General features: G+C 50.3%; 4 protein-coding genes and 1 long non-coding RNA gene across 7 annotated transcripts; 1 reads left to right on the top strand and 4 right to left on the bottom strand.

The window, feature by feature from the left end:
- Positions 1-7: 7 nt before the first annotated feature.
- Positions 8-9805, bottom strand: LOC147219570 (ATPase family AAA domain-containing protein 2-like). Of its 2 annotated transcripts, none has more exons than XM_086171336.1 (26): positions 9558-9805; positions 8605-8675; positions 8281-8309; positions 8106-8199; positions 7906-7960; positions 6002-6053; positions 5827-5922; positions 5656-5722; positions 4903-4989; positions 4488-4578; positions 4292-4407; positions 4050-4224; positions 3880-3968; positions 3630-3789; positions 3476-3566; positions 2999-3365; positions 2735-2921; positions 2451-2636; positions 2240-2369; positions 1965-2152; positions 1739-1898; positions 1535-1657; positions 891-1181; positions 625-716; positions 381-509; positions 8-305 (listed from the first exon to the last, which is right to left on the bottom strand). In XM_086171336.1, the coding sequence occupies exons 1-26, from the start codon at positions 9672-9674 to the stop codon at positions 273-275; spliced, it is 3276 nt and encodes a 1091-aa protein (XP_086027462.1). In that variant the 5' UTR covers positions 9675-9805; the 3' UTR covers positions 8-272. The 2 variants fall into 2 exon arrangements, with proteins under 2 accessions (XP_086027462.1, XP_086027463.1); XM_086171337.1 differs by having other exon boundaries at positions 8145-8199.
- A 278-nt stretch (positions 9806-10083) lies between these two features.
- LOC147219569 (major histocompatibility complex class I-related protein 1-like) lies at positions 10084-15932 on the bottom strand. The gene is made up of 8 exons (XM_086171222.1): positions 15706-15932; positions 14619-14876; positions 13582-13875; positions 13205-13483; positions 12537-12650; positions 11964-12038; positions 11472-11516; positions 10084-10896 (listed from the first exon to the last, which is right to left on the bottom strand). Exons 1-8 carry the CDS (start codon positions 15758-15760, stop codon positions 10820-10822), a joined length of 1197 nt encoding a protein of 398 aa, XP_086027348.1. The 5' UTR covers positions 15761-15932; the 3' UTR covers positions 10084-10819.
- Positions 15933-16125: 193 nt separating this feature from the next.
- LOC147219568 (uncharacterized) lies at positions 16126-17551 on the top strand. Its single transcript, XR_015108003.1, has 3 exons — positions 16126-16767; positions 16896-17195; positions 17304-17551. It is a non-coding gene; the product is annotated as an uncharacterized LOC147219568 (long non-coding RNA).
- Positions 17552-19110: 1559 nt separating this feature from the next.
- On the bottom strand, positions 19111-22241 carry cenpa (histone H3-like centromeric protein A). Of its 2 annotated transcripts, none has more exons than XM_086171224.1 (5): positions 22164-22241; positions 20690-20937; positions 20448-20581; positions 20162-20236; positions 19111-19826 (listed from the first exon to the last, which is right to left on the bottom strand). In XM_086171224.1, exons 2-5 carry the CDS (start codon positions 20829-20831, stop codon positions 19698-19700), a joined length of 480 nt encoding a protein of 159 aa, XP_086027350.1. In that variant the 5' UTR covers positions 20832-20937; positions 22164-22241; the 3' UTR covers positions 19111-19697. The 2 variants fall into 2 exon arrangements, with proteins under 2 accessions (XP_086027350.1, XP_086027351.1); XM_086171225.1 differs by lacking the exon at positions 22164-22241 and adding an exon at positions 22019-22126.
- Positions 22242-23423: 1182 nt separating this feature from the next.
- Positions 23424-26217, bottom strand: psmb10 (proteasome 20S subunit beta 10). Its single transcript, XM_086171223.1, has 8 exons — positions 26055-26217; positions 25587-25671; positions 25227-25324; positions 24613-24753; positions 24242-24357; positions 24079-24137; positions 23680-23831; positions 23424-23588 (listed from the first exon to the last, which is right to left on the bottom strand). The coding sequence occupies exons 1-8, from the start codon at positions 26117-26119 to the stop codon at positions 23477-23479; spliced, it is 828 nt and encodes a 275-aa protein (XP_086027349.1). The 5' UTR covers positions 26120-26217; the 3' UTR covers positions 23424-23476.
- Positions 26218-27860: the final 1643 nt, after the last annotated feature.

Raw genomic sequence — 27860 nt, 5'->3', positions numbered from 1 at the left:
AATGTGAGTCAACCAGCTTTTAATTTCAAACAAACAGGAAGAACGTCATTCAACTGGGAAATCATCACATTCTGAGGTGTAACGATTATTTTCAAATAAATAAAAATGATTTGATAGTTTCACATTACAAAGGTATAGGGGAAAAAAAAATCCACGTGTTTATCTTTTATAAATTATCCAAGAAACAAAACACGCCGTAATAAACACGTCAAGGCCGTCACTCAGGCGTATTAGCGAAGGTGTTTGTCTTCTCGTGCCTGGAAGCACAAAGGTCAGGAGAAGCTGCTGATTTCTTTCATCATCTCCTGCAACACAGGAAGTGGAACTGTGAGCCGCGGAAACACGGAGGTCCATCCCGTGGACGGGCGCCGCGTACGCACCTGCAGCAGCACCGCCTTGTCCGGGTCGTCACGGTGCCGGTAGACGCTCTGGGCCAGGCGGGCGTACAGCTTCTCCAGGGGCTCCGCCTCCACGCCATCGGTCTTCGCCACCACCCGATTCAGGATGTCCTGGGAAACGGGGAAAAAATATCGGCTTCGAGTTCCGGACTTGCTGCCTGTCAATCACGGCTGACAGCGTTGCAAGGGGTGGCTCCTCCAAGCTGAAGATCACCAGCGGCCTCACCTTCAGCTTGCCTGGACTGATGAGCGGCGGCGGCGGCGGCGGCATCTCCATGGCAACCCGGTCAACGCACGTCTTCCGTCTCTTTCGCGTCTCTGCGGCGGAAGAGGAAGACCGAATCAGCTCCAATCAGGAGGGGCGGGGCTAGCCAGGACGATGACCAATCACAGGGACGCTGACGGCTTGAGCATCTGTTACCATGGTAACATGGCCTCATCCCTGACTTCCTGATACAAATCCTTTGTGTGTGTGAAACCAGCAGCACGGACCTAGTTTCTGGAGACCGGCCTTCGGGGGGGCGGCGTCCTCGCCGTCGCTGCTCTCGGACGAGCTGGACAAGCTCAGGTCCGAGAAGCTGTGGGCGGCGTCGGCCAGGAGGAAGCAGTAATGGTCCAACAAGCTGGAGCTGGAGGAGGAGGAAGAGGAGGAAGAGGAGGAGCGGGGCTGGGAGGAGGAGAAGGAGGAGGGGGGGCTAGATGGCTTCTTCCTCTTCGGTTTCTGGATGACGCCGGTGCTCCACTTGGATTTGCGGGGACGCCTGTAAGGTTTCCTCTTCTGAGCTGCAGGGAGGAAGACAGGGGAGACCTTCACCGCCTGGAGGTCACACATACTGAGTTTTCTCAGTACGAGTGCACGATGCCGCGGTAGTCTTGAGAATGCAGAAGAAGCAGGTGAGTAAAAGCGGTTCCATGTTACGCAAAGTCGGCATGTCAGAGCACGCAACGCGTCGGTAAATCAGTCTGCCGTTCAAACACAAACGTCACAAAAAAAGAGCTTGCCGGCGAATGCAACACATCTGGAAAGCAGAGTGACGGTTTCCGTCACACGTAGTTCCAGTTTTAGAGCGCCTGCAGTTCCTCCTCTGACCAGAAGGGGGCGCTGTGGTTCATTATTACAGGTCCGATCCTCTCACCCGTCTTTCCTCGGGACTCCTTGATCTCCTCGCAGACCCTCTGGAAGTCCTGGTCCAGCTCGTTTCGGATGATCCGCCGCAGCGTCTCCTTCAGCATCAATGCCCGATGGCGCAGGCGGCGCCCTGATGCACGGCGGCGGCGGCAGAGTCAGCCCGGTCACGTGACCCGAGAGAGAGGAGGCGGGAACGGAAACGAGCGCTCACCCCGTGCGGCGCCGCCCGCGCCGGACCGAAGAACGTCCTGCCAGATGAGGTCGGCGTCAGAGAGGAAGTCGCCCACGGTGACGTAGCGGCGCTGGTCGATGTTGTCCATCAGCGTGGACAGATCCATGGACCGCCGGCCTCGCCGCTGGCGCTCCGCCTCCTGAGGAATCACCCATGAAAACCCTGGCCTTCTGCACCGCCATCACACACACACACACACACACACCTTGTTCGCGGGCCCGAGGAAGACCTTGAAGCGCTGGTCCTCGGTCAGACGCTGGGTGAGGCTGCGCAGGAAGAGGCGGAGCTCCCGCAGGACCACATCTTCTTCCTCCTCCAGAAGAAGGCGCTCCCGCTCCGACAGAGGAGGCGGAGGCTCGGGGGCGGCGGGGAGAACCTCCTGCGGTGGAGACACTGAGGAGAAGGAGGATCACACACACACACACACACACACACACATGCGTGACTTGCAGCCGTGCGCTGACCTCTCATGACCCCTACCCGTGGAGGTGGGCGGAGCCTCCGCCGCCTGCTTCAGGATCAGGTCCCGGAAGAAGTGGATCCTCTCCTGACGGCTCGGGACCCCCAGGGAGAAGACCTCGCCGTGATCCTCCCGGAACAGGGAGCGGACCTGAGGACGGACGGGTTCCGGGCGTCAGGGTTCCACGGCGGCCGGGAGCGAGAGGGGGACGGTAAGGGGGCGGGGCTTCACCTCGGGGTCGAGCCGGGACGGCGGGGCGTCGGCGGTGGCCAGGAGGAGGACGGGCGAGAAGGAGGGGACGGCGGCCAGCAGGCTGAGGAAGGAGGCCCTCAGCGGGGAGGACGCCACCTCCCACCACCGCTGGATGTCGGGGAGGTAGAGGACGCTGGGGGACGCCCGCCGAGCTTCAAAGAACACCTGGGGGTCAGAGGTCGTTAGCAGCGGGGCTAACGGCTAGCTCTGACAGGCAGCTAACTGCTAGCTGTCTCTTTCTTGTGTCTTATTTTGAGAATCACCTGCGTGCACGCCTCCTCCGGCGAGGAGCAGCTGGAGCCGTACAGGGCGGCGGCGTCCAGGCTGTGGACGGCGACGCCCTCCAAGCGGTGGAGCGCGGCGGGAGCCAGGTGGGACGTCTGCGCGGCGCCGGGGCGGCCGGCGAGCAGCAGCCGCGGGCGGTGGGACGTGGGCTGCCCGGCGGCGCTCCTGCCGGACGGCGAGCGAGACGATGAGGAGAAGCCACTCGTGTGGAGATTCGGTTGCCGTGGCGCCACGTCACCCACCTGGTGAACTGCAGGACCTGACCGCCGTCGCCGTTTGACGCGGCGCCATCGTCTGGCCCCGCCCCCCCGCGTGGACCGCAGTCGGCGTGGGGGAAAACCCGCCGCAGCGCGTCCATAATGCGGCCCAGGTCGGCGTCCAGCAGCGGGCGGATCACCGGCGACAGCGGTTTGGCGGGCGAGGCGAGGGAGCGGCGGGAGGCCGGCGACACCCGGCTCACGGCCGCCGCAAAGTCCGCGGCGCCGACGGCGATGGTGGAGGCGTCCAGCAGGAGCTTGCGGGGGCTGCTGTAGATCTGGGGGAAGCGGCGACGCAGCGCGCACAGCGCCGCCTCCGTGCACACGGCCCGCAGGTCGGCGCCGCAGTAACCTGCGCACACACACGGTGGACATCGCGGTGTGAGACGGCGGCGGCGGCGGCGGCGGCGGCGGCGGCGGCGGCGGCGAGACGGGCGTGGAATGAGCAGGCGGGCATCTTGCCGGTGCAGGACTCGGCCAGCTGGTCCAGGAGGGGCTCAGGGGGGGCGGGGCTCCAGTGGCGGGTGTGGATCCTCAGGATCTGCCTCCGGCTCTGTGGACGACACCGGGGGTCAGGACCCCGCGCCCAAAGGGGCGGAGCCTAACGGGGCCTCACCTGTCTGTCCGGAAGCCCGAACAGGAACTCGCGGTCGAAGCGTCCCGGGCGCCGCAGAGCCGGGTCGATGGCGTCCAGACGGTTGGTGGCGCCGATCACGACCACCTGACCTCGGCTCTGCAGACCGTCCATCAGGGCCAGGAGGGTGGACACCATGGAGCTGCACGCCAGAGCCAGTGTGTGGAATACATGTGTGTGCATGGTACAGTGTCATGGCATGTGTGTGTGTGTGTGTGTGTGTGTGTGTTACCTGTGGATGTGTTCCTGCCGGCCGGACCTGACCGGAGCCAGGCCGTCGATCTCATCGAAGAAGATGATGGAGGGTCTCATGAGGAAAGCCTGAGGAGCAAGATGGACATCACACGGGACCACACACACACACACACACACACACACACACACACACACACACACACACACCTGCTGGAAGAGCATCCTGAGGTGTCGCTCTGACTCCCCCACCCACTTGCTGAGGCAGTCAGCTCCTTTCCTGACGAAGAAGGAAACCCTGCGGGCGCCGTGGCTGCACTCGGACGCCAGCGCTCGCGCCACCAGCGTCTTCCCCGTCCCGGGAGGGCCGTGGAACAGACATCCCCTGCGGGGACAGGAAGTCCTCTCTCATTGGCTGACGACACATCACTTCCTGTGTGTGTGTGCGTTACCTTGGCGGCTGGATCTTGAGGCTGGCGAAGATCTCCGGGTAGAGCAGGGGGAGGATGACCATCTCCTTCAGGGCGGCGATGTGACCCGACAGACCGCCGACGCTGTCGAAGCCCACCTGAGGGGAGGGGGAGGGGTTACCGTGTCGTCTCACACACACACACACACACACAGGGACGGCGTGACGGCTTCGCTCACACTCTGGTCGATGGCCTCGGGGTTCACATCCGCCAGACGAGCTCCCGCATCCACTTTGTCCCGCGGCGCCCCCAGCAGGCCGCTGAGACAGCTGCACACACACACACACACACACGAGTGTGTCATCAGAGTACTTGTGTGTGTGTGTGTCTGTCCACAGAATGTTTCTGTTCTAAGCGTTTTTTTGTGTGTGTTTATCCTAAGAGTGTGTGTGTATGTTTGTGTGTGTTTGTATTTTGTGTGTGTGTGTGTGTCCGCAAAGGCCAAGTGCGTCCTGAGTGAACAGTGTGTGTCCTCCATGAGTGTGTATGTGTGTTCATTCAGAATTGATCTGGCGACAGTGACTTTTACAGTAGCTTGACTGGAAGAGGGTCGTCATGGAAACAAACGCGTCCAATGGGAGGCGGCGACTAACCTGCTGGAGACGTTTCTGTCGTCGTGACCTTCGTCGTCAGAGTCGTCATCGTCGTCGGCCGGACACGCCCACGCCGTGTCTGTGGGTCTGTGTGTGTGTGTGTGTGTGTGTGTAGGGGGGGGTTCACTGCATCATCACCCAGCTTGATACACAACATGTGTGTGTGTGTGTCTGTTTAGTTTGTGTGTTTATATATACGTGTGTCTATGCATGTCTGTCTCCATGAATATGTCCGTGTGTGTGTCTGTATGTTAGTTTGTTGTGTGTATGTGTGTGTGGGTGTGACTGTCTGTAAAGTTTTGTGTGTGTCTGTGTGTGTGTATGTGTCTATGTGTGTCTGTCCGTTTGTTGTGTCCGTGTGTGCGTGTTTATGTGTACCTGTATGTGTGTGTTAGTGTGTGTGTGTGTGTGTGTGTGTGTGTGTGTGTGTGCGCGCATGTGTGTATGTATCTACGTGTGTGTGGTTGTGTGTGTATGCATCTATATGTGTGTGTGTGTGTGTGTGTGTGTGTGTGTGTGTGTATGTGTGTGTGTGTGCATATGTAACTAAATGGGTGCATATGTGCATATGCATCTATGTGTGTGTGTGTGTGTGTGTGTGTAACTAAATGGGTGTATATGTGCGTATGTATCTATGTGTGTGTGTTTGTGTGTGTGTGTGTGTGTGTGTGTGCATATGTAACTAAATGGGTGCATATGTGCGTATGTATCTGTGTGTGTGTGTGTTTGTGTGTGTGTGTGTGTGTGTGTAACCTGAAGGCTCTCCGGTGGGCGGTGTTGGTCCGTGAGGTGCTGATCTGATACGTTTCCCTAGGAAACACTGCACAGAGACCAGGAAGTGAAAACACACACACACACACACACACACTCATCCCCACTGTCCCCCTGATGTCTGTCAGCCATGAAACCAGGTGTGTGACGCACAGCGACGCCTCCCTGAGCAGAGCGAGGGTTCGGGGTCCAGCTGGGCGTGGAGGTCCTGGCTGAAGTGGAAGGTGGCGTCGTCTTCGTCGCGGTCGCCTGGACACACACACACTCGTGTTTCCCTCCGAGCTGCTGCAACCCTCCGACACGCGACAACACGTTCAAGGGTACACACTCTTCTCGTCCTCGGTGTCGTGGAGCCGCCTCTGGTCCAGGGGTCTTCTCCTCTGTGGGACCAGAACATCACTGAACATTCAGCAGGAAGGAGAAGCTGCCACACGTCCTCGCCAGCAAAACAGAGCCTCCTGCTTCACGGCTAGGATTAGCATCCTGCTTCACGGCTAGGATTAGCATCCTGCTTCACGGCTAGGATTAGCATCCTGCTTCACGCCTAGGATTAGCATCTTGCTTCACGGCTAGGATTAGCATCCTGCTTCAGATCTAGGTTTAGCATCCTACTTCACGGCTAGGATTAGCATCCTGGTCCAGAGCAAAGTTTGTCATCCTAGTTTAGAGCCAGGTGTAGCATCCTCGCCTAGCATCCTGCACTGGTGGTCTGGTTTAGCATGAAGTTTAGCTAAAAGATTAGCATAAATTAAGATTCTTGATTAAGGGCTAAGCCTAGAATCCTGGATTAGAGCTGAGTCTCGTGCCCTCGTTGATCGGTAGGATCTTGATTGAAAGTAAAGTTTAGCTTCCAGGTTAGCATCCTGCTTTAGAGCTACGATCTTGCTTTAGCATCCAGTTTTGGAGCTCAGATAATCATCCTGGTTTCGAGCTACATATAGCATCCGCTTTTAGCGCTAGGATCATGGTTTAAAGCTAAGTTTAGCATTCTGGAGTAGAGCTAAGTTTAGCTTCCTGGTTCAGAACTAGGTTTAGCATCCTTTCTAAACCTTTTTAGTATCTAGAAAGTAATAATAACAACAAAACCTCTACACATTAAAATGTGTTCATTCTTAGTGTGTGAATAGTGCTGTTGCACCATCATCACTATTGTTTCTACCCGTCGGCACCTCAGTGTGACATATTTCACAACTTAAAAACTGAAAGTAAAAGTACCACTTCCTGTTTTTGATGACGTTAAAGACAGGAAGTGACGGGTAAAGCAGTAGTAAACAAGATGGGAGAGAAAAACAAGGCTCCCGACCCGCATGGCTCGGGCTGATAGAGACGGGACCCCTTGCAGGGGCGCCGCCGCCGCCGCCGCCGCCCTCGCCGGCCTGATAAGACGCCACGTCTCACAACAACCAAGAAAACCTGGAAACCCGTGGAGAATCGAAGGGGTGGACTAGCAGACGGAATGGTTTGGAATGAGAATCCACCCAGGGAATCATGGCGTGACGACACGGCGCACGTCATGCCCATATATGGTCATCAAGGATTTTACTTCCTCAAATAATCAGGGGAGGGAATCAGTATGAAAGCAAGCAGACAAACACACTTGTGCGTGTGTGTGTGTGTCTATGTGCACGTGTCTATGCATGTCTGTATGTCTTTATGAATGTGTTTGTGTCTGTGTATATGCACATGCGTGTCTATGAGTGCATGTGGTGTGTGTGTGTCTATGTGTGTGTGTCTGTGAATCTAAGTGTGTCTCTATGTATGCATATGTTTGATTTTTTTATGTCTATTTGTCGTGCGTCTGTATGATTAACAATACCTGAGATGATTTATGTGTGTGTGTGTGTTTGGTCAATGAATCCTCAGCTTGTAAAAGTGTGTGTTTGTGTATGTGTGTGTGTGTGACTATGATGCCTGAGGTGGTGAAGGTGTGTATCCTGTGTATCTATGTTTGCATGTGTTTGAGTTTCTATGTGGGAGTGTGTGTGTTTATGATAAACGAGTCCTCAGCTAGTTTAAGTGTACGTGTGTGTGGTTATATGTATCTAAATGTGTGTCTATGCATGTCTGTATTTCTCGACGGATACATCTGTGTGAGTGTGTGTTTGTGTGCGTGTGTATGTTTATATGTATCAATATGTGTGTCTATGCATGAATGTATTTATCTACAAATACATTTGTGAGAGTGTGTGAGTGTGTGTGTGTGTGTGTGTGTGTGTGTGTGTTTACACTCACAGACTGACTCCTGTGATTCTTCATGTTGACGATCCTCCTCATGTCCGAGCCGCTTCTGCTTGCGGACAGCAGACAGACAGAGGTTGTGTTTGGGACACCGAACCCGCCGTGGGTTCAAATGACCCTCAGACTTTGAAACAACAACACCGGACGCATCTTAAAAGGCTGCTGTTTCCATGGCGACGGACCAGCTCACATACCGGATGGTTATTCCGTCAAACATGGCGGAGTCCTGATACCTGTTGCTGGGTTTCGGCCTCCTGGTGCTCCTCCTCAGGCCCCCCCTTCTTCCATCTGTCCACACACACACACACACACATCAGAATCCGTGCATGTTGTGTTAAACAGTCGGGATGTGTGTGTCTGTGTGTTTACCTGCAACGTCCAGCAGCCGCGATGACTTCCTGCTGACACAAAACAAACAGGAAGTAACTGTCTCCCCTGTGTATAATAAAAGTCCTTCTTTGCAATTCTGGGATTTTGTTTGTGATTGTAGGATAATTTCCTCTCAGTTCCCCAGAAAGAATTAACTTTATCTGAGAATAATGTATAGCTCATAGTTGTAATATCACGACACTAATGGTTTATAGACTATTTCTGTGTTGTTACTTCCTCTGGGTACATTACTATTATATTCTAAATTGAAGCACTTGGATCGCCGTCCTGTTTTGAGGTACAAATAATTTTTATTTCCCCGACCTGAGGATGGTTCTCTTGGGCCTGGTGCCGTGCTCCTGGTTCCTTTCCAGCTCTTCTTCCCCATCGTACCTCTGCGGACCAGGAGAATTCACAGGCTTGTGGTTATTTTTCTCAATTACAGTAAACAGGAAGCAGCAACAGGTCTCAATGGGGAAGCCTTGGCTGACTTATTGAAGCCTCAATAAGTCAATAAATAGAATAGACTGATAAGAAAAACAACTCAATAATAACGATCAGAAACTCAGCATTTACAGTCTGCAGTACTTTAACATTAGCATTAAATTTTACAGAAAGTATACAAATATTGGGTATTTTCACACTGAATAAAAAATAATAGTAATTATTATTTTTATTCCACCAAATGTCAGATTCTATTGTTTCACAAAATATTATGAGATGATCACATGATCATTCTTAAAAAAAAATATATATACTACTAATAATTGTATGTTTATGATAGAGCTTCATGACTACAATAACAAATAATAGAAACAATATAAACCAGGAGTTACATGCATGTGGTGTGTTCAACTGAAAAACTCTATAAATCACAATAATTAATAATAACAATAATAATTATAATAAACAGTAAAGACAATAATAATAATAAACAATCAATTATAATAACAATAATACTTGTTGCATGTATAATAATAATAACAATAAACAGTAACCGTGATCATAATAATAGTTACACAGATAATGATAATATAAACAGTAACAGCGATCATAATAATACATAATAATATCAATGATAATGATAATAATAAACAGTAGAAGCAATTATAATAATAGTTACACGTGTATTTATAATAATAACAATAACGATAATACTAATAATAAACGGTGACTGCGTTAATAATAATGGTTCCATATATGATACAAATCATGATAATAACAACAATCAGATATATGTATGTCTGAGAACCGAGCTCCGGGCAGCGGTGTCTCACCTTCGGCTCTGACCGGCTCGCCGAGCTGCTTCCGCGGCCGCTGCTGCTGCTGCTGCTCCGGGAGCCGAAGCCTCTTCCTCCGCCGCGCCGGTCCGCGTCCCGGCGGAGCGTCACCATGGCGACTCCGGACCCCGCCACCCCGCTCCGGCTGCTAGCTTGACGGCTCCGGAAGGGAAAAGGACGCGACGGGCGGAGGGAGCGAAGTCCGCCCGGGTCGGAAGTTCGGCGGCCTGGTTTCCGGAGGAAGGGCCGGCCGTCGCTCCGCGCCGAGGCGGGGACGGAACACACCCACTCCGGGGAGCTGATAGCGGCCGGCGGCGGCTGTCACCTCCGGACGCCATTTTTCTTTCCTCCCGTGACGTCACATCAAGGAGCTGCGCGCGTGCCCACTGTTGCCGGGCAACCGTCAGGAAAAACTTTATTGAAAACAATAACAACAACAATAACAACAATAAAGGCGGAAACGATGCGCTACACAGCGGTTTCAAAACATCCTTCAAAAGACAAAAGCAAGTGACATGACACATTGTTGTATTAAGTTTTATTCATGTTTATTGTGGATTTTTTTTGTCTACTGCTATATATATTCATACTCAAATTCATATTTATTTCCTTTATGCTGTTACACTGCTGTGACAATGGGTTTCCCCCCTATGGCGATCGATAAAGCTTATCCTATCTTAAATGCATTTTACTGTCACATTCAGGTGTGCATACGTCACAAGATCAGGGAAATTTGGCGTGTAGATTCAGCCCATCATGGCTGAAGCATGAGCAGAAGGCAGCTAATGAGCGGCGTCCGCCTCAACAACAATTTATCTGGCGAGGAGGAGTGTGGGAAACAAACCAAGAATGTTCATGACCGCTCAAACCCTGGCGATTTAAAAGTTGGATAAACATTGTTGTATCATCTGGAAAAACAATTCCGTCAAATAAAATAAAGTTGGGTTAGTCAGATAGCGACACTGCTTGATTACAATGTTCATCTGGTTAACCGTCACCAACACAACCTGATCCCCCTCAGACACCAAAAACAATCAAGTCATTCAGATAATATGTGATATAATTCATAGTTAGAATAATGATATCATTGATGTTTCAAAGCCAATTATTCCTGTTGTTTGATTGGGGTTTGTTCTATTCCTGAGGAAACACAACAATGAACTCAATCATCAATAAAAAAAACATATCAGACATTCAGATGGGGATTAGTTTGTGTTTTTTCTGTTCTTGCATCCCTCCCTGGTTCTCATGTAGAACATCTATGCTTCTGGTATGGGCTCCTTGTCATCTGTACTGCAACTCTGAGCACATCCGGAGTCGATGGAACTTTTAGAGCCTGAGGAGAAAAGACCACAACCTCCATTTTCCACTCCAATAGTCCAGTGCAGGGGTGAGCAAACTTTTTGGCTCAGGGGCCGCATTGACTTTTAAAATTTGGGTCAGCACAAGATACAATACATACATTTAAAAAAAAAAATGTGTACTGATATGTCCTGTAAATAAGAATTAGTTTACAGGACATATCGGACTCGTCTGACATTTGTCTGAACATTGTCTGACTTTTGCTTTGAAAAGAAAAGCAGCTTGGTTTTGAAGGCTCTGACGTTTGCTTGCATTTCATGCACAAATCATTCAAGGGTGTCCGTTCGTCCACAGTAAAGGCTAACTTACAAAGCCAATCTGTGTCATTCAACTAAGGAAAATTCTCAAGTAGCTCCAAAAATGAAATAATCTCCTGTTTGAGCTCCAACATTCATTGATCCAATCATTCAATCAGTCACGTCAAGTATGAATCCAATCTTTGGCGGGCCGGATTAAAAAGACCAACGGGTCGGATGTGGCCCGCGGGCCGTAGTTTGCCCGCCCCGGGTTCAGTGTAACCAGGTCAGCTGACAGGAAGTGACCCCTTACCTTCGTCGCTTTGGGTCAGAGGAACCTCGGTCTGATCTTCCAGAGCTGGCAGAAACAGAGGAGTCAGGGATGAGAGGCTGCAGAGGGACTACAATTTGTCTCAAAAAACAAAAGAACGGATTTGATTTAAACCCAAACGACGGGCGGATTTAGACGAGTCGTTGGCCGAGGACGGAAGAGCCTGCAGTTGTGAGGCAAATCGAAAAGATTTGGTTTTGTATCCATATGCAATCCTTTGACAGCTACATCCAAAGAGATGTCGGTTGAGTGTAGAACTTTCTAGAAGTGTCTTTTCAAAGTCAAGCTCTTTCTTTTCGAGGTGAAAAGAACCTCACTTTGGTGGTCACGGCTTCAAATCACCCGATGCCAGATAGCAGCCCTGAAATGATCTGCTATCGTCACGAAAGCCAATAAAACAGAGTCCGATTTTGGTCTTCATGGAGAACATCTGCGCTCCCGGAGAGGGAGAACTCCTTTGTGTGTTCCACGTACCTCTTAGAGAAGAACATCTGGAGTCGGGGACTTTAGCAGAGACTGTGGAGACTTTGAAGTTGCTGCGTTTGCCACCTGGAACAGAGAGATCTTGATAGAGTGCAGAACGTTCTAGAAAATATCTCGACGCTGTACGATGACGTTACAATACAACACGGACAAGAAGCTGCTGCACCAAACACCATGCGGCAGCTTGAACTTCCCGATCTATCGCAGGAAGTGCAACCTTCTTCCGGACAGTGCCTACGTGGGAGGTCCGCTTCGGGCTTCGGGAGATTGTGGTTACCAGCAAATCACAATGTCATCTGCGAACATCACGGTCCGTGGAGATTCCTGTCTCGCCTCAATACGTCGGCCTGTCCACTATCAGCGCAAACAAGAAAGGGCCCAGAACTGATGAAGCCCTGGAGGTTCTACGACGAGAACTAATGTGATCGTTCCAGGAGTTGAACTTTGACCTTTACTGAAGGGGACTTGTTTTCCTGAAACTTGAGCTCCAAAGGTGTTTAAATGCCTGATCTAGTACTTTGGCGGCGTCTGTGCCAAAACGGAATGGTTGGAAATAATACTCACAGGGTCTGAGCTTTAATTTCCACATCAATATCCCGATGGCAACGACAAGCAGCCCGGTTCCCACCAAGGCAAGATATGGCAGGATCGAAGCACCGCGGCAAAGAACTTGGCGATCTGAAAAAAAAACATGTTCAGCGTCAAACTCTGTCCTGACAGCTGTTACCTGGGCTTTAAGGTGCACAAGTTCTGATGACAAAATCAGCCATTTGGACCAAACGGTCCCATGGATTCTTCGTTGATAACCCATCAACAGGCCTGGACCGAGAGACGGTTTGGACCCGTCACACATCGGATCTTAGCGTCTAACGTGAATTGCAGTCGTTCCACAGTTCGACGACCCAACACGGCCAAATGTTTGAACCCGCGGACGCCGTTTTAGTCACGTTCACGCGGTGATGATGACACGGAAACACACTTTCATATGTAAAGAATGACTCCAGCGTGGGGAAAATCGACTCCTTCATTGCAAAACGTCGGAACCGGCGTCCGCCTGTTGTGACCTGCACCCTCTAATTCACACCTACGTATGCTTAGAGTCTTCAGCGAACCTGCTGACTCTGTTTGAACCTGGGGAGAACCCACAGAGAGGACCAAGGTGGACCCTGGAGAACCAACCATTCGTTTCCCTTCAGCACTGCTGAAAAACTAGCAAGAAAAAAGGTTCTTACCCCAAACTTTATGGATGTCCAGGCCAGATGGGCGATGAGCGACCCTGCAGGTGTATTCTGACATGTCGCTCTTCGGGATTTCCACGCTGTCCCTCCTCTGGAAGGTGTTGCCATCAATCGGTCGCACGTTGGAGGAGACCAACCCGTCCACAACGGTGAGGAGGCGGCCGTCCTTCCTCATCTCCAGGACCACGTTCTGGGAGGAGAAACCGGAGGCCAGACAGACCAGCTCCACGTTGTAGCTGAGTTTGGCTTCCTTTCCGAACACGTAGACCTCGGCTGAAATGAAGAACGCGATATTTTGGGGACACGCCAAAGATAAGGACGAAAGAATCACGTTTTACGAAAGAAAAAGACGATCGTTTTTCTCTACATACTTTGGACTGAAAGACTTTTCCTCTCGTATTTGAGGAAATCTGTCATCCAGTTGATACAGTCTTGCTCCAGGTAGGTGACGGTGTATTTCTTCAGGATGTCTTCGTGGTCCCATTTCTCCTTGGTCTGCATGGCCTCCTTCTGCGGCGCCGCCCAGTACTTGTTCCCCATGTCGAAGTACAGGAAGTCGTCCCCGTCGTAGTTGTACATGTCAAAGCCTTTGGTGAAGGCGATGGGGCCGTCGGGCTCCTGCTGCTCCCCGACGCAGCCGTGCTGCCACTGCAGGAAATGGGTTTCTGAAGGTGGAGAGCAGAGGAGGAAACAAGAAGAAGGAGGAAGGAAACGAGAATTGGCATTATGTTTCCGCAGAGAGGCGACCGAGTCCCATCCGATCCGAGTCGGGGTTTGAAGGCACCTCCGGTACCTTCCCATGGCGACTCAAAACCCCAGTCAATCCCAGGTCCCCTCCCAAGCCAGACCTCAGGTCAAACTGTTTGTCCACGTGGACCAAACATCTCAAGCAAGGTTCCTCCAATCCCTTCGTGGGATTCCAAACCAGACCTGGACCTGATTTCGCAAAGTCCACCACATCCTGTACGCGTCATATGACCTTTGGCCACCAGCTGCGCCCAAGAAGCTGCCTTGAGGAGCCCCCGAGATGCAAGAGGTGCTCTGGGTGATGCAACCGGGAACTCTTTTGGAACTGTGAGCTACGCTTGGCTTCAAGGGAACCTTCCAGGAGAACCTGCAGAGCAAACGTCCCTCAGGTCTGGTTGAGAAGTCACGAAGCAGAAGCAGAGTGACGTGGAAGGTGTGAAGGACTTGCAAAAACATTCAACCTGGACCTTCACCCAGAAGCTCACGACTACATTCGGCGCCAAATTCCCAGGAAGCTGGAAACCCTTCGTGAAAACCTGGAGCCTCGACTCCACCCGGACCTTCACCCTCGGCCGCAAACGAGCACCTACGACTCCAAACAACCTCGGCCCTCGAGGACGGCCGGCGGGAGCGAAGGTACCCCGAAAAAGACGTCTCTTACCGCTGCCGTTCTGCCTCATGCGCTGCTTCAGGATGTCCATGTTGACGTAGAACCACTGCTCCTTGTTCTGCCTGGAGACGCTGCCTTGCGTCCAGTACTGGGGGGGGAGATTATCCTTCATCCAGGGCTGCTTGGGGACCTTCTCCTTCGTTCTGCTGTCATAGTAGTCGATCATCTTCCTGTCCAGGAACCCCATGGCCGTGAACTCCTTGGAGCCGTGGGACACGCCCGTGTAGATGTAGAAGAGGTAGTGCTTCTCTGAAACGGCAGGACGAGAAGATGCCGTCGGAACTCGGTAGGAAGGAGACATTTCACGCTCCTTCGCCCCGACGGATCAATGTTATCGAACGATCGGATGATCGGATGATCGGATGATCTCCTCGGACTTTACTGTCCCCGTTCCAAAGGTCATGGAGGCTTCCTGCTGCTCCTGAGGTCCATCTGGGAAGACCTCGCAGGTCCACCTGGACTGATGGTGTGACATTCCTCCAGTCATGCTAACAACGTTGGCATTTGTTGTTCTGAGGTTTGCTGAGGTACTTCATTCATAGTGTGTGTGTGTGTGTGTGTGTGTGTGTGTGTGAGGCGCTATGTGAGTACGTGTGTGTGTTTGTATGTCTCTGTCTATGTGTTTGTTTGTGAATGTGTATGTGTGTGTATGTGTGTGTATGTGTGTGTGTGGCGCTATGTGAGTATGTGAGTGTGTATGTGTGTGTGTGCGTGTGTGTGTGTGTGTGTGTGTTTGTGTGTGTGTTTGTATGTCTCTATCTATGTGTTTGTTTGTGTATCTGTGTGTGTGCGTGTGTGTGATAAGTGTGCTAATAAGTTGAGAAGAAAGACTGCGTAAGAAAACAACCCCCTCGCCGCGCGTAAACACCCAAAGAACCCGGAAGTAGATGATCGACGGTCCGTGGAGGGTTTTTACTGTCCTCGATATGACGTCATGGCCTAGAACCCCCGCGAGGAACCCGAGAACCGGAGAACAGAAGAACCGAAGAAGAACCGGAGAACCAAAGAACCGAAGAACGGGAGAACCGGAGAACCCGGCCGAGCGGTTCGGATCGTGGAGGTAAAGACGGGCTGTTACCGCTCAGAGCCGCGGGTCCGAAGCCCACCAGGGCCAGCAGCACCAGGAGGAACATCCTGGACCTGGACCTAGACCTGGACCTGGACCTAGATCTTCAGAGGACGTCGACGAGAGACTAAACCAGTTCCGGAAGTTCGCGAGCGCCTGCCTACATTTACTTTCACTTTCGATCTTCTTCTTCTTCTTCTTCTTCTTCTGGCCACTCTACCACCACTACTACTAACAGCATCAATAATAATGATAATAGCTATAATAATAGTTGTTTTTAAATTTGTCTCCGTGTGTCCGTGAACGCATCACAACTCCTGGACTGGTCGAACCAGGAGAACCATTGGGACAAGGTTGCGTGTGTGCTTGTGTGTATGTGTGTGCGTGTGTGCTTGTGCGTGTGCGTGTGTAACTCTCCTCGTATCAGTCAGGTGAGTGTGTGTTTGTGTATTTGTCTGTGTATCTGTGAATGTGCATGCGTGTGCATGTCCGTGTTTGTATGTGTCTAGAAATGTGTGTGTTTGTTTGTCTGTGTGTGTGTGGGGTGACGTCACGGCCTCATCAATCACGTACTGATGATAGGCGCCGATCACTAATCGATATGATCGTCGGCCGCCCCGTTGATTCTTTCCATCACGGATGACGTCACGACCCGAAGCCTCACGGAGTTGGCCGGGAAATGCCGCGAGCTTCGAAAAAACCCGGAAGTGTCCGGAACCGGAACTTGATCCGAGGAGGAAAATCGAAGAGAATGACGTCAATGTTTATTTACATATTTATAAGTGAGTTTGGACCCCCCCCCCCCTCACACACACACGCGCACACACATTCATGCTCTTCAACCCAATCAAAATAAAACTCTCTGGTCCAACCAGACCAGGCCACTTCCGGTTCTTTTCAAAATGAAATAAAGATTAATTTTAGAAAATGTCCAGTGTGCAGGATTCATCGTCCGGCCTGAGGGGATGTCGTGCACGTGTACGACATCCCCTCCAGACATCCCCTCCAGAAAGCCAGCTGGTTGTCATGGTGGCTTCATTGACCTCGCCGGCGTCATCCAGACAACAAAAACAGGTCAGAAATATAAGAAGGGGTTAAGTGTGTGTGCGTGTGTGTGGTTAACAAGTGCTCAGCTTGTTAAAATGTGTGTGTGTGTGTGTGTGTGTGTGTGTGTGTGTGTGTGTGTGTGTGTGTGTCCTCAGCGAACTTGCGTTGCAGGTCCCTCAGTGTCCTGAGCTCCACCAGGTTCCAGCAGGTGTTTCCAGGGAGGCCCCGCCCCTCCCCCGATGCTCCCCCTCTCCCCTGAGGCTCCTCCTCCTGCGGCCCCGCCTCCTCTCCCCTGAGGCCCCGCCTCTCCCCCTGCGTCCCCACCTCCTCCCACTAGACGCCCCGCCCCCTCTCCACCGTGGCTCCGCCCCCGCTCAGTCCAGGGGTTCCTCCCGAAGCGGAAGCCGAAGCCTCCTTTCTCCCGGCTGACGGCCTGCAGCCCTCCGGCCATGGAGGTCAGCGCCTGGTTCCTCTTGCCGCCGTCGGCCCCGTCTTCTCCGTCCCGCCTCTGGGCCCTCAGGAGCTCCTCCACCTCCTCCTCGTCCTCCTCCTCCTCCTCCCAGGGCCACGGCGCCGGGGCCTCGGCGGAGGGGGGGGCGGCGGCGGGGGTGGCGAGGCGACGGTGGACGAGGACGAGGACGAGGAGGAAGAACGCCGGCGGACGCTGAGACGGCGCCATCTGGACCGACGGGAAGGCAATCATCACCAATAATCGACCGCCGATCATCAATAACACCGTTACCGTTTATATCGTGACATTTGTATCAATACATCCTACTATTATTTATTATTGTTATGTTTTACGTGAAACTCTGGCACAACAATTTCCTTCGGGATAAATAAAGTTGCTCTTATTCTTATCATTATTATTATTATTATTCCACGCACGTCCACACGTCTTATTCATTTATTTGAGTTTATTAGCATTAAAATTACATAACTATTATATCGACAAGTAATATATCGTATAGGATACAATATATTACTTGTCCTGGTATTATTAGTATAAATGATGATTATCAGAGAAACATTATCGGGAATTATTATTATTATTAGACACTTTTATGACAATTAGTATTATGATTAGTATAATGACAACCAATACTAATTAAGAGTAATATCATATCACTGTCACGGCTTGTGTTATTAGTCGCATTACATTACATATTTATTTTCATAATATTTTAATAATATTCTTATTATTTCTTTCTTTTGTCCGTCCTTATCCTTGATGATTTTGTTAACATATATTATAATTAGTCATATTACAATTATACTAGTGCGATAGGATATTATTATTAGTTGTAGTACTATTGCGAAAATTAGTATCAATGCTGTGTAAGAGAATGATTATATTTGTATCATATTAGTATTTCATAACACCATCGTTACGGTGTTATTATGTTACTATCATAGGACAGCGTTCTTAGAAGTAGTAGTATTATTAGTTTAATAAAACACTATAGAATAGTTATATTAGAATTATAAGATATTGTTAGTAATAGTATTATCATAAGAATGTTTAATTAGTTTTATCCGACACTATTATGAGCATAATTAGTATCAGGATAATAAATGTCATTTTCATGAGTTTTATCGTGATATGAAATCCTCATATCATTTCATTATAATTATCATTGTCCATTCATCATTTTTTTATAACCAATCATAATTCTACACAACTAAAAACAAGAATAATTCCAATAACAATAACACTCATCACATTAGGTTATATAGTATTCACAATTCAATTATCATTACTATTATTATTTTAAAAAGCTAAATTCAGGAGAAACTCACCTCGTGGCTTGGACTCCGGGGTTCTCCGCCGCCGCCGGGCGCCGCTGACCTTAAAAGCCGCCTCCCTCCTTCCTGCCGGGTCAATATCGGGCGCCGCCATTGGCGGGTTGGCGTCGGTGACGCACGCCGGCCGCCCACCTTCATTCTTCCAGCGCGGAGACGCCCAACGACCTCATCACCGCGTCCTGATTGAGAGGCAATTAGGGAGCGGCTTCATTAGCACAGGAAGGCTAAGTGTCTCCGCCGCCGTCGTCAAGGTCGCCTCGCCGGGTTCATGCCGACGCTTCTGGAAGAATCCCATTCAAGGTTCCCCACCTGATGGTTCACACGCCGGAGAAAAGTTTCAGGTTATTTTCCAGGAGGGGTTTGATACGGTTTCCCCTCCGCAGAACCCGAGCGCGGCGGCGCCGGTCCGCCGCTACGCAGACGCCGCTCTGCTCCTCGCTACAGATTCAAACCGCACCGACGGCGGCTTCCCTGAAGAAGCTCCAACCACAGGAAGCCCAATGATGGTCACCACAGAAAGCGTCAAACAATTACCAAGCTAACGCCACCGTCAACACAAGGCCCGAGTGCTAACGCGAGCGGCTAACCCCTGAGAATGTCTCTGCGACGTGCACGTGAAATGTCTTCCACAGTAATCCGATGTGAAGATGAAATCTTTGATTTTCATCAAATGTCGATCCCAATTTGGTCGTTCTTCGAGGCTAATCTGCAACGTGGATAAGAAATCATTGATTTCGATCAAACGGCTATGCTAATTGGGTACATCTTTGATGCTACTCCAGTCTCTGTTGTGCTAACCCAACATTTGATGTAAATACGAAATTTGCGATCTTTAATTCGAGTTTCAGCTTGTTATGAACTACCGTTGCCGTGACAACAGGGAGGGGGGGGTTCAAAGATGGCCGCCGTCTGACATGGGAGGGTTAAAACAAAGGTTTGAGCTTAGTTCGTTAAAATACATTTTATTACAAGATAAAAATCCAACATGAAACGGCCGTCAGATGTCTAAAAGGACATAAAAACTCGACGCAATCTAAAAAAGTCAATTTCCGGTCAGAACGCCACAGTTCCTGCGATTCCCACATCACAACATGTGTTTGGGGATAAAACACCCCCTGGGCAAAAGACAAAATGGTTTGTCCCGGCGGGGGTCAGATGTGGTCCGGCCCTCGGATCCGGCGTGCCAGCTGGACGTCGCGGGGGAACAGCGTGACGCGTTTGGCGTGGATGGCGCACAGGTTGGCGTCGGAGAAGAGGCGGATCAGGAAGGCCTCGGCCGCCTGCGAGGAGGAAGAGGAGGAAGAGGAGGCAACGCTTAGGACTACTGACCTGGCTTCCTGTCCTGATATGACATCACTTCCTGTCGGGTCCATTTTCCACGATAATACATTTATCTTCTGCTTGACTTCCTGATGCTTTCCGTGGCAACCGCCGTTTAAGGAAGGGCTTTTCCAAATGAAATTCATTGAAAATATAAGCTCACACACACACACACACACACACACACACACACACACACACACACACACACACACACACACACACACACACACACAAATCCCTAGGATCTCCAGGTGGAGCAGCAGCTGTTTGAGAAGAAGGAGGAGCTTCTTACCTCCTGCAGGGCGAGCAGCGCCACCGCCTGCCACCGCATCCCCTCCAACGTGAAACACTGGCACACCTCCCTCACCTGGGTGGGACACACACACACACACACACACACACACACACACACACACACACACACACACACACACACACACACACACACACACACACAAAGAGCCCATCAGCCACAGTTGGTGTACCCTTTTTTGGTTTTAATCTCCACTGGAAGTTCTAGTTCTAGCTCCAGTCCTGGTCCTGGTCCTGGTCCAGGTCCAGGTCTTGGGTGTGCTCACTAGCATGGCGAAGGGTTTCCTCCTCAGCAGAAGGTTGGTGCTCTTCTGGTATTTGCGGATCTCGATCAGGGCCCTCATCCCTGGACGGAACCTCTTCTTCCTCCGGGGGGTCTGCTGCTGTGGCCCAACACTCCCTGCACACACACACACACACCGTGAAACACACACACACACACACACACACACACACACACACACACACACACACACACACACACACACACACACACAGGGGCCCTCACCTGACAGGCGGCTCCTGGCGGAGGACGGCCCCGGCGTGGGCTCGTCCTTCTGTGTGCGGGAGGTGGAGGGGGTGGCGGCGGAGGGCGGGCGGCGCAGCGGGGTGGCGGCCTTCCTCCGGCTCACGGACGTTTCGCGGCGCATGGCGGACTGGAAACCCCGGGAACGGGGGGTCAGGCGAGTTCACGGGCTGTTTGCGGGACGTGTGTCATGTAACGTGACGAAGACGCGGGTGGGGTTTTCAGTGCACCTGTGCACACACACAGTAATACACACACACACATGTACGCACAGTTAGTCTTTTTCTTCTTCTCCCACAGCAAATCCACCTTCTCCATCTCACCCTGTTCTCTGGATCCTCCTCTCTCACACCAACTACCTTCATATCCTCTCTCACCACGTCCATCCATCTTGTCTTAGGTCTTCCTCTAGACCTCCAACTCCAGCATCCGTCTGTCAATATACTCACTCTCCCTCCTCTGTCCATGACCCAACCTACTCTGAGCATCTCAGCAAAACATCTAACATGTGCTCTGGACTGTTGACCCTAAGTACCTGAAATCCTCCAGCTTCTTGATCTCCACTCCCTGTCGCCTCACCGTTCCACCCGAGTTCCTCTCATTCACACACATATATTCAGTCTTGCTGCGACGAACCTTCATTCCTCTCCTTTCCAGAGCATACCCCCACCTCTCTAGATGTTCCTCTACCTATTTTCTGCTCTCACTGCTCTAACAATGTCATCCGCAAACATCATGGTCCATGGGGGTTACTGTCTAACCTCATCTGTCAGCCTATCCATCACCATTGCGAACAAGAAGGGGCTCAGAGCTGATCCCTGATGGAGTCCCACCTCCACCTTGAACTTCTCGGTTACCCCTACAGCACACCGCACCAGTGTCTCCCAGCGAGCATACATGTCCTGCACCAGTCCAATATACTTCTCTGCCACTCCAGACCTCTTCATACAATACCAGAGCTCCTCTCTTGCTTTTCTAGGTCTGCAAAAACGCAATGCAGCTCCCTCTATTAGCATGCTCAAAGCAAACACTGCATTAACATGCGCACGTTCAGTATAAACACAAACGCACACCAAGCTCAAATATCGTGCATGACGACAGTGTGTGTTTGCACCCGAGAGCCCGGTACCGGGAGTCACGTGGGCCGAAGACAGACCCGTAAATGCAACACCCCCCACCCACACCGCGCACACACACACACACACACACACACACACACACACACACACACACACACACACACACACACACACACATACGCACATACATACATACATACATACATACATACATACATACATACATACATACATACATACGCCGCCGTCGTCGTTTGTTTCTCAACTGTCGTTGACGCCACTCGGATCCCGGCGGATTATTCACCACAAAACTACAAACAAAGCCACTTCCCGTTCCGCTCCCTGCCCTGCGTCCGGTGCTTCCCGGTCGGACCTACCGGAGAGCGAACCGGTTCCTCGGCTTCCCCCGGAGTTTAAACGCCCGGCCGGAGGAGACGCACCAAAACAAACTCGGGCGCTGCGGATTTTCAAAAATCCATCTCGGCCGGATGGACCAATCAGAGAGCGCCCGGGTCAAACCGACAGCGCTCGTTATTAAACACAGGTTGTCCCGGGCGGGCGGAGACAAGCGTCTGCGCGACACCCGCCACGTCGGGACGCGTTTTTAGGAGAACGAACGCTCCGTGGGGCCCGAATAGAAGAGACCCGAGTGGAACACGGACGGGAAAAACTATATGTTTCTTCATGTCCGTTAAATGTAATTGAATTTAGTCATGGGTGTTTGTTGTTACTTTATAACTTCAATAAAGCTTAAAAAATACACCGAAAAAAGGAGCCGCAAACAGACGGGAATAAACGAGATTTCCCGGTTTAATATCGCGAGATGTTGGTGTTGCATGCACTATGTGGAGTCGGTCGATGTCTTTTGAACCGCAGAAAATTACATATATATATATTTTAAGGCTTCGCCAAGTTTTTCTTAAACAAAAACAGAATGCAAAATATTCTCCCAATTTTACCTTCTTTAAAATGATTTCGAATTTTATATTATATATAAACTATATATAACTCTTTCTCTCTATATATACATATATACTGTATATAAATAATACATATAAAAACTGTGCACAAATCCCCACCCCCACCCCAAAAAAAAAGTTTAGACTGATATTTCCTTAAATCCATTGAGCTAAATACATATTGTATTTCCCTTGCCACATTTTTTTTTGTTTGTTTCTCAAATTACACATTTCTTCTCACACGGCTGCACTCTTTCAGTCTTACAGTGAATTGAATGTATACAAAATGAGTTTCTTTGTGTTTCCTCATGCCGGTTAAATGTTCTTTCATTGGTTTTGTTATATTAAGTTCAATAGGGGTTAAAAAATCATCATAAAAGGAATTTTTAGTTGTATGTGTTTTAATAATATAAGAAGCCCTGTGAGGTTGTCATCATCATAAAATTGTGTTTTTGTTTCTCCTCTTTCTTAGCAAATTGAGATGTTTATAAATGTAATTTTCTGATTTAAATTCATCGACATGGATGTTATGTCGTTACCCTGTGTGTATGTGTGTGTGTGTGTTTGATTCTGCTGGTTTGCATTTCCACGTTCATCCACAGGGAAGCGCAGCGGGCCGTCTAACCGACACCAGCTTCTACCTTGTAGCTGAAAAGGTGACAGTGAAAGGGGAGCAGGTTCCAGGACGAATGTGTTTATTTGAGGAGGTGGTTCCAGAGGTTCTCCGCTTCTCAGGAGGCGTCCATGGTGATGACCGACTCCTCCACCAGCTCCAGGGGGAGGGGGGTGACGGTCTTGGACAGGACGCCTGTGGTTCCCGGCTTGTAGCGGTAAACTCCCTTCCTGAGTGCCCACACACACACACACACAGAGTCAGGATGGCGGAACAACCAAAGCATGGAAGTGTGACGGGGGTCGTGATGTCATGGGTTACCTGCTGCCTTTGGCGGCGATGGTGTCGTACCCCCGCAGGACCTCGGCCCCGGCCGCCGTGATGACGCACAGGTCTACGTTGCTGCCGGAGCCCAGGTCGCAGAAGATTCCCGCCGCTATGGCGTCCCGGACCAGCTGCGTGGCGTCGTCCAGCTGAGGAGGCGGAGCAGGGCGGCGTTACCTTTGACCCGTGAGTGTTTATATATCTGTGTCAGTGTTTGTTTGAGTCTTTGTGTGTGTGTGTGTCTATGTCCATGCATGTATGTGATCATGTGTGTGTGTGTCTGTCTGTCTGCGTTTGTGTGTCTATGAGTGTATGGTGAGTGTGTATGGTGTGAATGTGTGTGTCTGTGTAAGTTGTGTGTCTATATGAATATGTGTGTGTTCTGTTGACCATCACCTCCATGTTGGCCTTAAATCTGTCCTCGAATACAGAAACAGCAGCCGAGGCTCCAGAACCTGGAAGCAGCAGGGCGGGAAGCCATGTTATGGTGGAGTGTGTGTTCTGCAGCAAAGAGGGAAGCTGCGTTACGGTGGAGGGTGTGTTCTGCGACGGAGCGTACCCATGGTGAGGAAGGGCAGCTTGTCGTAGGAGCCGTGGGGGAAGACGCTGTACAGGTGGGCGCCCGTCTCGTCCACTCCGCCCACAATCAGCGACGCCCCCACGTGACCCTGATACCTGTGAAATCAGGACATGTTGCCATGGAGACACACACTTCTGTTTGGGTTCTGGAATGACACAATGACTGTGTGTGTGTGTGTGCGCGTAGCTGAGCACGGCTAGCTCGTAGTGTTAGCCTCCACGCTGGGGTTTGACTCGGGTTAAAGCTACTTCCTGTGTGCAAAACACAACTGGGAATCTAAATTCGGGGTTAAATGCTTCAGTATCTGTTGCCACGGCGACGCAGAACCGCCACTCGCCACCGAGACGCACCTGAACAGCATCTGTTTCAGCTGCCTGGTAACCATGGCGACCAGGGGAGGGCGCCCCGTGTTGAGCGTGTGCAGCTCCACGTTGGAAGCGATGATCTGCGCCGTGATCACAGCGTCAGCAGCAACACCGGCACCACAGCAACTGCAAAACACACACACACACACCTTTGGCCTCTGAACGCCAAAATAAAATCCCGGAGTTTAAAAGTCGTAAATGATCAAATTGATTATGTATTTATTATTAAAAACGTCACCAGGAACATGACCCATGGAGTAACTGACAATTAACCACTTCTTTCACAGCGTCAATGTGTTTAATTTGAAAGGTCAGACTTTCACTTGATATGTTTGAAATCAGTTCCAAATGCAATTAAAAATAAAAGTGCTTAAGTTCTGTGGATCCCTCAGTATTTATTCATTTTTAAGTTTACTGTTATGAGCTAAAAGCTATTTGTCTGTTGAACTCTTTGATCCCTTTTGTTGGACCTTATTGTGTGAAGCCGAAGCTATCGGGGACGTTTAGAAAATGGTTTGTATTTCCTCTTGGAGCTGGAACACTGAAGATGAGGACAAAACTTTGTGAGAGAACTTGAAGGTTCCTCCGGTTGCACTCACAAGATCTTCGGCGCCACGTGGTGGATCTTCATGCAGTTCTTGTCGGCAACGACCATGTCGTCCGTTGCCCGGGTGTCGGCGCCCAGAATAACCCCATCCTGAAATCAGGATCAGAATCAGGCTCACGTGGAGAACATGTGGAGAACACGTGGAGAACATGTGGAGAACATGTGGAGAACATGTGGAGAACACGGAGAGACGACCCATTCCGGCACAGGATCAGAAGCAGGGACCTTCTGGGTGTTTGCTTTCTCCATGTTCTCTCCATGCCGGCACGGGTTCTCCTCCTGTTCACCATCAGAGTAAGTGTTGTGAATACATGGTTGCCCGGCAACCAATCGGCAGTCCCCCAGAGGTCACCTTGAACACCAGGCCGGCGATGGTGGTCCCCGTCTTCATGGGATTGGGAGCCTTGTAGCCCAGCTCCGACTCCAGTGCTGCGTTTCTGTCGCCGTGGAGACAAAGACAAATCAACTTGCTGGACTCAGATGCCGCCATCCCATAATAATAAATCCACTTTTCATTCACTTTTTCATTTTGATCATTAAAATGGTAAATTATTGAAAGTGTTTGGAGTGCGCATGCGCAACAACCGATGAGGCCCGAATCACTCAACCATCTTTCACACACACAAACACACACCGACCAGTCGATAGGTGACGTTTCCAACGGTGTTCCCACCGCGCTTCCGGGTTGGTGGGCCCCCGCATGTGAGCGCGCGTTCACGAGGACTTGACTTACTCCCGGCCCCCCCCCCCCCCAGGAGCAAACACCGCGGAAAGGAAGCGGAAGTGTTTTATTGTGTAAACGGCGGACTCGCAGTCGTACCTTCGGCTGTTCCTGAAGCTGAAGCCCCCGGGCTGCAGCTCCCACGGGCTCTGACTCTGCAACATGTTGGGCCTGGACTCTGTGGAGCTTCTAAGATCCGTGTCTGACTCGCCTGTTTTTACTTTTACTTTCACTTTGGAGGCTTTGTCATCCGGGTACTGGGACATGCCCCCTTCCCAGGACAGCCAATCAGCAGAGGAGTTGATCGTCAAACTTTGTGATAGAAACTACTTGTTTAAATCCACTGATCGATCGGTTGATCTAAACCACGGGTCGGAAATCTGTTGGGAGGACAGCAATGAAATACACATATTCTGTGAAACATATATTTTTTAACACTGAGTATATCTAAGTGTAATTTTTTAAGTAGGACCAACTTTATTAAAGCACAAGAAGTCTCTTAATGTATTGTTTTTAATGCCGCTGTTCCACTGGAGTTGACTAATCATAAATAAAATGCTTCTTACCATTAATGCAGCTTCTGGTGCTGCATGGTTTGGCAGTCTGGTTGGTCCGTGGTGAGGTGAAGCTTCATGCAGGCGTTGAGTTTTCATGCGTTAAACGTGATCGTAGGTTGGTCTGGATGATATTTAAATGTGAGAATGACTGCTCACATGGATATGTAGAGCCACATGTGGTTCTGACAGCTATACTGTGTAGTCTGTGACAGGAAGCACGTTCCAAGTTTGGACCATTAACTGGTCTGCAAGTTGAGGTTTTTTCTTTTCAGTCCACTTGTGTTTGCTTGCTATCATGCAAGTCTTTCCAAATGTCTGATAGATACACCGGGTATGTAGCTCAGGTTGACTTTCTCCACCGCACACTCATGTGGATGAGTGACGAACTCCAAAAGATGCCACTTTTAAACTGGTGATCATTTAAATCCCAGGCGACAATAAAGATGACCAGCAACGTCAAACATTTCAGCACAAAGCGCCTCCCCATGTAGAATGCAACGGAAGCTTAGTATGGGTCTATTTTCATGTTCACGAAGCGCTACAAATTCCCACCATACACGGAGTGCACACTGCAAAACACTTATCCATCGGTAGACTTTTTTCTTTAGCAAACCCAAAGAAAGACTTGAATAAAGCCTCCCCTCTTGTTGACCCTTCCATTGGCAAAACAAGACCTTCTTCAGACGGTGTCACAAGCAGGAAACCTTGCAGTCACACTGAGTCGGGACAAAAGCTTTACATCTACACACTGATCCAAAGCATTTATGTCTTACACTTGATTTGCCATCATGATGGTTCAATCATGAGCAGTTCTAGCTGACAGGCTTGTCTTTTATACATTTGATTATCTTAGCTTGATCTGAAAAGTCATCAAGGAGTTGATTGGCCACATCGAACATGAAATTTCAGAATTTGCAAATGGCTTTTCATTCCTTGCTATTGCTGAGTGACCACCAAAGTGTGGTCCGTGGAGCTGCTGCTGACTGGCCTGCTCTGCATAGCAGCTCTTGGCATGATTTCTGCCTGCTGTCCCTGAACAGACATTTCCAAGCAAATATGGCAGGGCATGGCTTTATATTTGACCATTTCATCAAGGATGTTATCAGCTCATATTAGACACAGTGCAGGACCTGCTCTCTGCTGCAGCGAACTCCTCTGTCCATTCCTGTTGAAATGTACGGTTCACTTCATCTTTTCTTGTCACCATCCTCTTCATCAGAGGCCTTTGCTCTGCAGTAATTAGCCAGCTGACTATTTCATGAGGGAAGTTTATTTATGGACCTCACAACTCGTGCAGACGGACACGTCATCCAATTACCCAGTTACCCAGAATTGGACCATCTGCAAC

The sequence above is a fragment of the Fistularia commersonii genome, chromosome 24 (genome assembly GCF_037954325.1).
Source record: "Fistularia commersonii isolate RoL2024-O1a breed Wild chromosome 24, RoL_Fcom_v1.0, whole genome shotgun sequence".
Classification (NCBI taxonomy): Eukaryota; Metazoa; Chordata; class Actinopteri; order Syngnathiformes; family Fistulariidae; genus Fistularia; species Fistularia commersonii.
Note: the sequence above shows the minus strand (reverse complement) of the source record. Positions and strands in the feature narration are given on the sequence as shown.

Excerpts from the sequence above, each read along its gene's own strand:
- psmb10 (XM_086171223.1), bottom strand. The coding sequence starts at position 26,119 with ATGTTGCAGAGTCAGAGCCCGTGGGAGCTGCAGCCCGGGGGCTTCAGC. Across the intron at positions 25,672-26,054 it reads AGCTTCAGGAACAGCCGAAG|AAACGCAGCACTGGAGTCGG; the intron begins GTACGACTGCGA and ends CCACGGCGACAG. Across the intron at positions 24,358-24,612 it reads CTGAAACAGATGCTGTTCAG|GTATCAGGGTCACGTGGGGG; the intron begins GTGCGTCTCGGT and ends CTGATTTCACAG.
- cenpa (XM_086171224.1), bottom strand. The coding sequence starts at position 20,831 with ATGCGCCGCGAAACGTCCGTGAGCCGGAGGAAGGCCGCCACCCCGCTG. Across the intron at positions 20,582-20,689 it reads CGCCAGGAGCCGCCTGTCAG|GGAGTGTTGGGCCACAGCAG; the intron begins GTGAGGGCCCCT and ends GTGTGTGTGCAG. Across the intron at positions 19,827-20,161 it reads CGCTGCTCGCCCTGCAGGAG|GCGGCCGAGGCCTTCCTGAT; the intron begins GTAAGAAGCTCC and ends TCCTCCTCGCAG.
- LOC147219569 (XM_086171222.1), bottom strand. The coding sequence starts at position 15,760 with ATGTTCCTCCTGGTGCTGCTGGCCCTGGTGGGCTTCGGACCCGCGGCT. Across the intron at positions 12,651-13,204 it reads GGACATCCATAAAGTTTGGG|ATCGCCAAGTTCTTTGCCGC; the intron begins GTAAGAACCTTT and ends TTTTTTTTTCAG. Across the intron at positions 11,517-11,963 it reads CAGATGTTCTTCTCTAAGAG|CTCTGGAAGATCAGACCGAG; the intron begins GTACGTGGAACA and ends TGTTTCTGCCAG.
- LOC147219570 (XM_086171336.1), bottom strand. The coding sequence starts at position 9,674 with ATGGTGACGCTCCGCCGGGACGCGGACCGGCGCGGCGGAGGAAGAGGC. Across the intron at positions 4,990-5,655 it reads GCCCACCGGAGAGCCTTCAG|ACCCACAGACACGGCGTGGG; the intron begins GTTACACACACA and ends ACACACACACAG. Across the intron at positions 1,182-1,534 it reads GGAGTCCCGAGGAAAGACGG|CTCAGAAGAGGAAACCTTAC; the intron begins GTGAGAGGATCG and ends TCCTCCCTGCAG.